General features: G+C 53.2%; 1 protein-coding gene across 1 annotated transcript; it reads left to right on the plus strand.

The window, feature by feature from the left end:
* The first annotated feature begins 4,468 nt into the window (after positions 1-4,468).
* On the plus strand, positions 4,469-4,981 carry LOC107539886 (keratin-associated protein 13-1-like). The gene has a single exon (XM_016216486.2). The coding sequence runs from the start codon at positions 4,469-4,471 to the stop codon at positions 4,979-4,981; it is 513 nt and encodes a 170-aa protein (XP_016071972.2).
* Positions 4,982-10,896: the final 5,915 nt, after the last annotated feature.

Genomic DNA, 10,896 nt, shown 5'->3' on the forward strand with positions numbered 1-10,896 from the left:
AGAGACAGCGGAAAGCAGCCTTCCTTTCAGGCCGTTCAGTCTCCTCATCTGCCCAGCGCCCGGGCGCGGACGCGCTGAGTCGGCTAAAACGAGCCTCCCGGCTTTCACCTTCCATGCGAACGTACCGAAAACCCGGCCAGGTGGCTCAGCTTCACGGGCTTTTACTTGGCATCAACGATGTACCAGGCGCTGTGAAAACCGGGGCCATTTTCAAATTAAAACAACACAGTGCGGAGGACAGACGGACAGAGACGGAGAGACAGTGTCTGGTCGTGAGAGGCCCAGAGTCCGGCTCCAACACCTGCCGTCACCTCCCCCCAGCGCTGGGTGCCTCGGGCTGCTTTCCTTTATCTGTGATGCGTTTCAAACCTGACTTTGTCACGGCCGATTTTCTCTTACTTCACTGGCTACCCTTTGTCAGTCGTTTCTGGGATCCTCTTACTTCGCCAGGTCTTAAGGGTGAGGTTTTTCTCAGGGCGACATCCTGGGCCCCTCTCTCGTCTCCTTTGACACGTGCCTCTGGGCTTTAATGACCATTTTTATGGGAGGCAGCCAAGCACGTGGTTAAAAATACAGGCTGCTGAGCGACCCTGCCAGGGTCTGCACCCGGGGCCCACTCTTTCTGCGCCGGGACCCTTTCGGGCTTTCTTCCCAGCGCAGCAAGAGTCAGCTCCGAAGGAGGCGAGTTTGTCCGGTTGCGTCTGTGCTCATATCCTAGCGATGGCCTCTCGTTGCCACAGGCCCACATCCTCTTGTCTAAGCCAGTGGGGCAGGTAGGTTACAGAATCGCGTTTTCACACTTCAGGGAGCCAGCAGAATGGATAACACCCGGGGAATCTGGAGAGGACATCCCCAGTCAGGCATACTGATGCATTTCGGAGGCCACCCTACAGACACCCCCACCAGAAGAAGGAACATGCGCAGTTTCCATTAGTTTGAGCCACGTGATTGCATCTAGAGAGACCGGAATTGGCCACCTTTCACCATCAAATTCGTTCTGGAAAAAGTGCTTGATTTTCAGAGATTTTTGGACGTTTGAGGACGGTGCGGGCCTGCACCAGGACGCATGGAGACCCTGTGGTCAGGCCCGTGGGCCTCGCTTTGTCTTTTGTCCCTTCTCCGGGGCACCCAGTGTCCACCCTGCCTCCTGAAACCCTTGGCCCGCCTGGGTGTGGAGGGAGCCGGAGCAATCTGGCCTCTTCTGGACATAAAATCAGGACGCGGAGACGCCAGGCGCGAAAGGACCGGGGTCAGGTCGCGACGTAACTTGCATAAAATACTAAGACGTTAAACGTGAGTTTGAAAAAGGCCAAGGGAGGCTTTAGAAAAACATAAAGGCCCAGGAAGCGGGGCTGGCGGGCGGGACCAGCGCCCCGGGGCACCCTGAGCACCACCTGCGGTGACGGCCCCGCGGGAGAGCGAAGGGTGCCGGCGTGTTCGGGCGTAAAACACCCGGGTGTCCCGGTCCCAGGTGCCCTGCGGGGCGGGGGGTGAGGGGTGCCGCCCGCATCTCCCAGGGGTGCCGCTGGTGGTGCGGGGAGCTGAGTGCAGGCGGGCGGGGCACAGGCCCTGGGGAGGCGGCGGGGCGCCTGTGGGTGCCCCGCTTCTGTGGAACACCGCCGGGCGCTGTGGCCCCGCAAACTGGCAGCCTGGGGACAGGGTGCGAGGAGGTATTTGGGCCCTAAAACCGCCCTAAGTTACCCCTCGGTTCCTGCACCCACGAGGCGCCTGTCCGCGAGCTGAGAGCGCGGCCTTGGACCCGAAGGAGCCTGATCCCCCCGAGGGGACGGTCGGCGGGCGCCGGGCCAGGGCCACGCAGGACGCGGCCGGAGCCGGGCACGCGCGAGGCCCACGCGCCCACCGCGGGCGCCTCCCCGCCAAGGGAGCCCGCTGCCCACGCGGGTGCCCGGGCCGGCGAGCGCCCCCTGGAGGCCAGTGAGAGAGAAACACGCTGCGAAGCGACAGGACCCAGAGCAGGACGGAGGGCGCCGCGGGCGACCCGCTCACCGGGCGTGGCGAGGGGCAGGTGCCCGCGGCCCGGAGGAGGGGCCTCCAGGGCGGAGCAAGGGCGCCCGGGAGCAAAGGGCGTGGGACGGTTTAACTGCGGGTGAGGTGACGTCAGAGACGTGAGGTGACGTCAGAGGAATGAAGGTGACGTCAGAGAGGTGAGGTGACGTCAGAGACGTGAGGTGACGTCAGAGGAATAAAGGCGACGTCAGAGAGGTGAGGTGACGCCAGAGACGTGAGGTGACGTCAGAGGCGCGGAGATGACGTAGAGGCGCCGGCGGGGGCCGGGTCCAGGCTCCTACGTCAGGCCGAGGACGTGCGCCTGGCGGGCGGGTGGGAGACGATGGGCCGTTTCCGCCGGGCGGGGCTGGGCCCCCGGGTGCTGAAGACTCTCAGGCAGGAGGCGGGGAGGTCGGGACCTCGGGGCGCGGGAGGGGGACCGCCTGGCCCACAGCCGTGTCTGCGTCAGACGACAGCGCCCCGCGGCTCCGGGACGTTGTCCATCGTCATAGTGAATGTGTGTGAGCACTGTGCATGTGCGTGTGCTTGTGTGTGCTTGATGTGTGTATGCACATGTGTGCACGTGTGTGCACCCATGTGTATATGTGTGCGCATGTGCGTGCACTGTGTGCGCCTGTGTATGCATGTGTATGCATGTGTGTATGCACATGTGTGTGCCTGTGTGTGTTCACCCAAATAGCTTATAAGACTCTAAGATCCTTCTGGCAAAGAGTTAAAGCCCAGGAGAGACGAATACCTGTCAGGTGAGGATTTGGTTGTGGCTCTGAGGTATGAGAGGGGTTTGCAGAGGTGAGCGACACGTCTGCTGGACTTTTGTAAGCAAAGCAATGGGCAGTTTTATTGGTGCCAGATAAGCAAGTACTCTAAGAGCTTAGGAAAAAAACAATCATCTCTGAAACAAATAGAAAAGATCAAATTACATAAATAGCTTCTTGGTTCCCAATTTCCCGAAGATGCTTCCGGGCAGAAGTTGGATGTGATAATAACCGAAGAAAAGAAGAACAGCATCTCTAATTCCGGGGCTCTTCTTTGTGCGATTGGGCCTTTTCTAGCGACAGGATGATTCTCACTACTGGACCTGGACCTGGCGGTAAGTTTCCCGCAGCCTCGTCTTCCCGGAGGATGAGCGGAGGAGCCGCTCGGCAGGGGGTGAAACGAATTGCTCTCGGGCGTCTTGTTCTCACTCCAGCTGAGTTGGCAAAGGTTAGTGCACCATTAAAATTCAAGTTTTTGCAAATGTATTTCATTAGTAGTCAGCTTGCTCCAGGTATATTGCTTTTCAGCAATTATTCCCAGTGATGGGCTAACCGTCTGCCTCACATGGAGAGGGAGCCCAGGAGCTCCGTGCTGGGTGGGGTGGGCACGTGGAGAGGGAGCCCAGGAGCTCCATGCTGGGTGGGGCGGGCACGTGGAGAGGGAGCCCAGGAGCCCCGTGCTGGGTGGGGTGGGCACGTGGAGAGGGAGCCCAGGAGCTCCGTGCTGGGTGGGGCGGGCACGTGGAGAGGGAGCCCAGGTGCTCCGTGCTGGGTGGGGCGGGCACGTGGAGAGGGAGCCCAGGCGCTCCGTGCTGGGTGGGGTGGGCACGTGGAGAGGGAGCCCAGGAGCTCCGTGCTGGGTGGGGCGGGACTGGCCTCAGGATAAGCTGCACAGAGGACTGTGTGAAACAGCCACCTCCACAGTAACTGAAAATGAAACCACGTAACAAAGGGCATTAAGAAGCCATTCCTTCCGTGGCTGCGTCTGGGGGTTTCACAAAAGACAGGAGAACGCAGGCTGGCCCATCAGGTCGCAGGCGAATGATGCCGCCTTGAAATGCTGGGTCCTTGTTGTGCGTGTGACCCCGGGAGCAGAAAGGACAAGGCTCTCGAGCTGTCAGCGTAGCATCCGGGCTCCCGCTGGCCTTGGAGCAGACACGCCTGGGTTACTGAACTGGTGAAAATTCCCGTCTCATGAGGTGGTTGCAAGAATTAAACGATGCCATGATTTTCCTCTTTACACAGTAAATACTCAGCAAAACATGTAGATGTATTTGGGAGGAAGGTTCTGGTGACCGTGAGCAGTGCACGGCTGCGAACAATCTGCACGCTCAGGCTCAACATCCCGGAGCCCAGCTCGGGGTAGAGGGGTGGGTGCCACCCACACCGTGACCAGCCTCTCGGAGGGTGAACCACACCTCACCCCTCAAAAAGAGAGAGAGAAGCAGGGTGGCGTCTGTAAACCAAATAATTAGATAGCCCTGAAGAACATGAATGTGTTCGGTTATAATTAGGTACACTTACAGCTTGGTTAATGAGCGACTCTCATGACGAGACAGGCACAGCATGGGGAGGGCCTGGGCCCCACCCAGCGCAGGGAGAGTATATATGCAAACGGCTGGGGCAGGGGGGACCTGGGAGCACCTGCTCTCTGCACCTCAGCTGAACTCACGACTCCCCTCAACATGTCCCACGGCTGCTGCCCTGGAAACCTCCCCTCCCGCTCCCTCGGGGGCTCCCTCGGGGGTTCCCTGTGCCATTCAGGCTCTTTCTGTGGCTCTTCCTACCCCAGCAACCTGGTCTACAGCACTGAGCTCCGCGCCCCCAGCCCCTGCCCGCGGGGCTCCTCTCTCCGCAGTGGCTGCCAGGAGACCTGCTGGGAGCCCCCCAGGTGCCAGACGTCCTGCGGTGGCCTGAGGACCCCCACGCTCTGCAGTCCCTGCTGGACAACTCGTCCTGGGGCTCTGGGCTCTGGGTCCAGCAGCAGCTGCTACTCCCTGGGCTGCGGGTCCCGAAGCTCCTACTCCCTGGGCTGTGGGTCCCGAAGCTCCTACTCCATGGCTTGTGGGTCCCGTGGCTTCAGACCCGTGGGCTATGGAGGCTGTGGCTTCCCTTCCCTGAGCTACGGATCCGGATTCTGCCGCCCGACCTCCTTGGCCTCCAGGAGCTGCCAGTCACCCTGTTACAGACCAACCTGAGGGCCTGGTGTCTGCTCCCCATCAGCTTATTAAGGCTTCGTCTAGTCTGTAACCTCACTTTACCCTCTGCAAAGTCGATGTCAGCTATTACCTGGCGAGAGTGAAGAGTAAATAAAAGGCCTAGTAGTAACGTCGTTCGTTTCAGAATCCCAAGTTTGCTTCATTCCATCCTCCCCCCAACTTCTCAAAAATGGAGCAACAGGCCTTTTTCTTCCTTTTCAAATAAACTCATTGAATCCAATATCAGATCACAGGTCTTACTATTAATTACAAAAAAGATACCTGTTGATAATTCCAAGTTTTCTGTTGTTTAACAAAAAAATATTTGGTTTAAGGAGTAGGTTCCATGGTAGGAAGACTTGTCTGACAACAGAATTCGTTCTCTAGAATGTTTGCCAAATAGAATCCCAGCTCCGGCAGGAGTTTATCCTACACTCTTGAGTGTAGGGAGAGAAAACATAATTTTCTCTCTACTCCTCTAGATTCTTGGCTGAGAAATCCCTGTAATAAAAAGGCAGGTTAACAGGAGAAAAAAGTAAATATAAGTTTAATAACATATTTACCTCCTGTATACACGCAGAGACACAGGAAAACTGACTAACTCCCCAAAATGGAAGCAGCCACCTCCTTAAATTGCATCTCCAGCCCTGGCCGGGTGACTCTGTTGGAGCTTTGTCCCGCACACGAAAAGGTTGCGGGTCTGATTCACAATCAGGGCCCACGTGGGAGGCAACCGATCGGTGTTTCACGTCGATGTTTCTCTCTCTCCCTCTCCCTTCCTCTCTAAAATTAATAAATGCATGTCTTCGAGTGAGAATTTTAAATATATTATTTTAAAAAGTTACAGTTTCTAACATTTAAAGTATGTTTGTTTAAGCAGCACTGTTGTGCTTGTTTGTTGACGTCTGTCACATCCTCACTGGACACAGAAGACTCTAGTCTAAGGAACCTGTCGTGCAGTAAACACCCAACAAAAGTCAGCTCGATACCTAATGAGTGAAACTAGGGTGACGGCCTCCAGGATATTGAACATCAAGAACATCCAACATGCCTTCCTCGGGCTGGCTGAACTCTATGTAGATGGGCTGGTTGTCATCAGTGTCACCCATCCTCTGGTCGTCATCAGGAATCATCCAGCACCATCTCAGGGCTGGGTGGTCACACGGCAGGGCCCATGGGAGCAGCGGGAGGGCTCAGACACAGACTCACACCCTGGATCACGTAAGACAGGAAAAACCTTCAGCAAAAGCCGCCTCGGAGGCAGCCGGGCAGTGCCCCTGGACGGAGCGGGGGGCAGGTGTGAGGGGCTTGATGATCCACGACACTTCCACACCCAGGACCTACCCGAGCAAGGGGGTGAGACTCCGGCTGCGATGCCCAGAGGGCCCAGTTCCTACGGTTCATTCTTTTTTCTAATCACTTATCATCGAGGGCTGCACAGACCCTGTGCAATCCTCTGAATTTCCTTTTTCCGTCTGCAGCTGTTTGAATTAAAGTCTGACATAATCGAATTGCAAATAACCAAGAAGCAAAATTACTTCGAGGTGGTTTCAGGGAACCAATGATACCACATGTGACTGAATCCTTACGTCATCATTTTCTAACAGAATCTGTTTATCACCAGAAGCAGACACAGCTGGCAGGACCATTTCCATGCCCCACATAAGGGTCGTTATCAAGGTCAGAGTGTCGTAATTCTGAGCATTCCAGATCCTGAAATATTTTTTCTGTACGCATCACAGCGTCTGAGAAGGGCCATATGGTACTTTATTTATTCTACAAAACATTCTGTCTACAGGAAGTCAGCCATTCCCCTCAACACCCTCTTTTGAGATGGACCCATGTGCTCTTGGCCAGAGAGACGTATTTTTATTTATTCCCAGAGTTGCTCTCAGATACGACAGGACTGTTCATTTAGTCATGGGCGTCTGTCAGCAGGGGTCGCAACTAATGTGCCGACTGCAGTCTTTGGTCTGTCCTGTTAAATCTTTCATAAGCAATCTTTATAAAGATTAGACGACTTAAATAAGAATGTGGATTTCATTTGGCAGGTGGATTTCACAGCTGCAATTTAATGTCCTGCTGAACTCTAAGATATTAAGGTTCTGATGGGGAATCACAGACGGGGACAGCTGGGCAGGACCTTAGTGATCTTCTCAGCTAAACTCATTATGTTTCAAGACACCCAGAGGGACAGAGGGACAGTCCGAAGTCAGGCAGTGAATTAACAGAGCCACAGGGCTAGAAGCCAGGCTCCTTTGCGCTGGGCCTAGTGTCCCTCCATTGCTCTGCTCTGTGTCTATCTGAGCAGCTTCTTGGTAGGAGAAGTGTAATGGATTTAAGTGAACTCAGGTCATTTGGAGTAAGTTTGGCTGATGAGATGAAACGAAGGTGGGGATAGAATACATAAATTGTAGGAGAACTGAGCTGAATTATGTTACTTAAGGGAGACTCTGATTTTTAATTTTTTCCCCTTCATACAGCTAAACAAGTTGATTCGAAGTCCAGAATAGCCACGTAATCAAATATAAAAGCAATTTAAACTATTCAGCCTTATAATCACCAACTGCCAATCTCTTGAGAGATGGAGGCAGGCTGATTAGACCTTTAATGGGAATGATAAATACACCCCGACTCTTAAAAGAATGGGACGTGCAACATTTACAACCAGCAAGATCATCTCAAACAGAAAAAGACACTATTTATCTGGTCTGATAGCTTTGTGTCAATCCCAATGGATGAAGCCACATCTTGGTCAGCATGAGGATCCTTAACCTGATCAGAAATAGTTGCTATAGTTATTTATTCATTACTCAACATGTGGCAGGCAATCTTACATATAACCTCTCATTTAACCAGCAAAACCATCTCAGGAGGCCGATCACCTTAACATTTTCATTTTAAAAATTAAGAAGCCAACACACAGACATTTAAATGTTTAAGGTCATAGCTTGCGATTGTAGAACTTGGCTTAGAATCCTGGCAGTATGAGTCCAGAGTCCTTATATTTAATTGCTTATTTATTATAATACAATTAATATATTTAACTGCGGGTAAATCGGCAGCAAATGCTGATATTCCACCCTCTGGTGGTCAGGTGGTGTCACTGCAGCTGTAGTCCCTTCAGGACCAGGAGAGACCTTCTCCTAGCAGAGCATCCAGTCGCCACATGCAATTGCATGACCATTTCTACCCGTTTCTCACGAATGGCAGGAGGTAGGCTGCTTAATTACCACTATTTGTGGGCCTACAAAGCTAATCCTTAGTTTTTAGTAATTTCAGGGAAACAATAGCGAGGCGACCAGTTGTCCCAGCCCACGTCATTCCGCGATCTTAGACCAGGTAACTCCCTCTATAACCCAGCACCGGCCCAAATCCGTATTTACTCACTGTCAAAGTCCTTTGCCGAAATACCCATTAATCCAGCACTCAGTTAACTAGAATGTACCAGCTAACGCCCCATACCCAAGAGAAGAGAGCTCACCGGGTGGCCTTGTTCACAAACGACAGGCCTGGCATTAGGGTGCGACATTTGGAGACTTGGCACGGCGCAGCTATGCATTAACTCCTGCACACTGCGCGGCTAATGCCACGGTTGTCCCTGGAGACAGCGTGTGAGTGGTGCCCCCAGGGATGTCCCGCCCCCGCCACTGGGGATTTCTCAACAGGACTCTGGGCCCACAGGGAAAAGGGCTGCTTTTTCCATGATAAAAGCTTTTTAGGACACGCCCACGCACAGTCAAACATTATTAAAATAATCGACTCAGCTTGCGCTATGCTAATAAGCGGCTTCCTAATAATTTTGTTCTTATTTCACCAGGTAGCTGAAAGGTGGGTAGATTATTAATTTATTTTTCCTTAAGTGCTGTACCCTGGCCAGTTTTTGGAAATCTTGGGTGTGTCAATGTTTCAGAGTTGTATCTCTTCATTTATTCAAGTATAATTTAGATGCATATTTATTTAGTACTTTCTATTCATTAATTTTTAACAGTGCGTTTATGGAGCTGTTACCGCCCACCCGCCAGGCCCTGGGCTCAGTGCTGGGGGTACGGCCCTGAGAGAGAGACGAGCCTCCTGCCTTGTTCAAAGCGCAGTGTGGCAAGAGCACAATGAGGAAATAAACTGACGCACTCAGGTAAGTTCCACGAAGGAAAGAAATTAGACCCTGAGGAGGGGACCTTTGTCCAGGTGGGGGCTGGAGGACGGGCACTGTGCCAGGTGAGTAACTGAGCTGAGACACAAGGTGAGGAGGGGCAGCTGGGGGTGAAACAGGCCTACGGGGCATGTGCACCTTCTCAGGCAAGGAAAGGGTTAGGATTAGGGTCAGGGTCAAGGTTAGGGTCAGGGTCAGGGTTAGAGTTAGAGTCAAGGTTAGGGTTAGGGTTGGGGTTAGGGTTAGCGTCAGGGTCAGAGTCAGGGTCATGGTTAGGGTTAGAGTCAGGGTCAGGGTCAGGGTCAAGGTTATGTTAGGGTTAGGATTGGGGTTAGGGTTAGGATTAGAGTCAGGGTATGGGTCTGGGTTAGAGTCAGAGTCAAGGTCCAGGTTAGGGTTAGGGTTACGGTTATCATTAGCATGAGGGTCAGGTTTAGAGTCAAGGTCAGAGTCAGGGTCAAGGTTAGGGTCAGGGTCAGGGTTAGAGTCAGGGTTAGGTTAGGGTTAGGGTTAAAGTCAGGGTTAGGGTTAGGGTTAGGTTAGGGTGAGGGTTAAAGTCAGGGTTAGGGTTAGGGTCAGGTTAGGGTGAGGGTTGTATGGGGTTCCTGTGGAATTTTCCATCACACAGGAGAGGTGTTAGACTCAGCTTCTCAGGCTGAACATATCTAGATGTGGCCTCTGAAATATGTAATGTCCCCACAGAGCACATATCAAGGAGTCTCTGTACGAGTCATCAAAGTCCTGCATGTTCTTGGTTTTATTTAGACCTAAGAGGAGGAGACCAGAGTGTTACGTGTCACTCGCTGCTGTGGCTGAGCCAAGTCGGTTGTGGAGTTTGTTATAGAAACTCTGCTGGCGGGTCCTGTGCTGTGAGGCTGGAGCTTCCCTAGTGCAGGCTGCTAGTGACTGTCACCCCGCAGTCAAAATACAAATCACTGGATGAACAAACACAAGCAAGTCTGAACTGTGGGTCAAAGGAGCAGAATGTCAACCTTCGAGGGGCACTGATGGAAGGGACAGATGTAACGCACTCTCTGGCGTAAAATTCATCATAATAAAGAACCTGTCAAAATCCATTTAACTTCTCAACAGGAAGATCAGGAAAAGCTTTAGACGGAGGCAGCAGTAAAACTTGGCCTTCAGTTGGATGAGGGGCACAGGAGGCTGGGCGAAGGGAAAGTGTTTACCGGGCGATGGCCGGTGTTTCGGGTGGATGGCAGGAGGGAGTTTCACTGTAGGTCCGTCTCTCAGGCGGATCAACTGGACGGAGCCGGACCTGCGTGGAGTGAGGGTCGGCTCGGCTGGATTCGTTTCTCGCTGAAAATGCCTCTGTGGTGTTACCGTGCTTTGCCAAGGTGGCGCCGCTCAGAAGTCCAGTGCTGAAAATCAGCGTTCAGTGGGCTGTTTCCACATGCATTTCTCACTGTCCCCTCGCCAACCTGGAGAGTCCCAGTGACTAAGGAAAGAAACATCGGCTTGGCGACCGACCTGCCCCGTGAGTCAGCTCTGGGCGGACATGAAAGCCTTTGTAAAGACGAATGGACTCGCCTCTTTGTTACTAAGACACCGTCTTCATACACAACCAAACCACGTGCTAATGAGATGCTGTCCTTCCACGTAGCTGAAGCAATGAGGTGGAAAGGAGTCTCCAGAAGACGCCAACGCCCAGTTTCCCGAGTATATATCTCCCCAGCAAAGAATTTAACCTTCAGGCCCAGCATGGTGGGTCCTTACGGCCGACTCCATCGAGGGCTTTAGCACC

The sequence above is a fragment of the Miniopterus natalensis genome, chromosome 6 (genome assembly GCF_054644295.1).
Source record: "Miniopterus natalensis isolate mMinNat1 chromosome 6, mMinNat1.hap1, whole genome shotgun sequence".
Classification (NCBI taxonomy): Eukaryota; Metazoa; Chordata; class Mammalia; order Chiroptera; family Miniopteridae; genus Miniopterus; species Miniopterus natalensis.

What these genes read in the sequence shown, in the direction of transcription:
- LOC107539886 (XM_016216486.2), top strand. Translation starts at nt 4,469, where the DNA reads ATGTCCCACGGCTGCTGCCCTGGAAACCTCCCCTCCCGCTCCCTCGGG.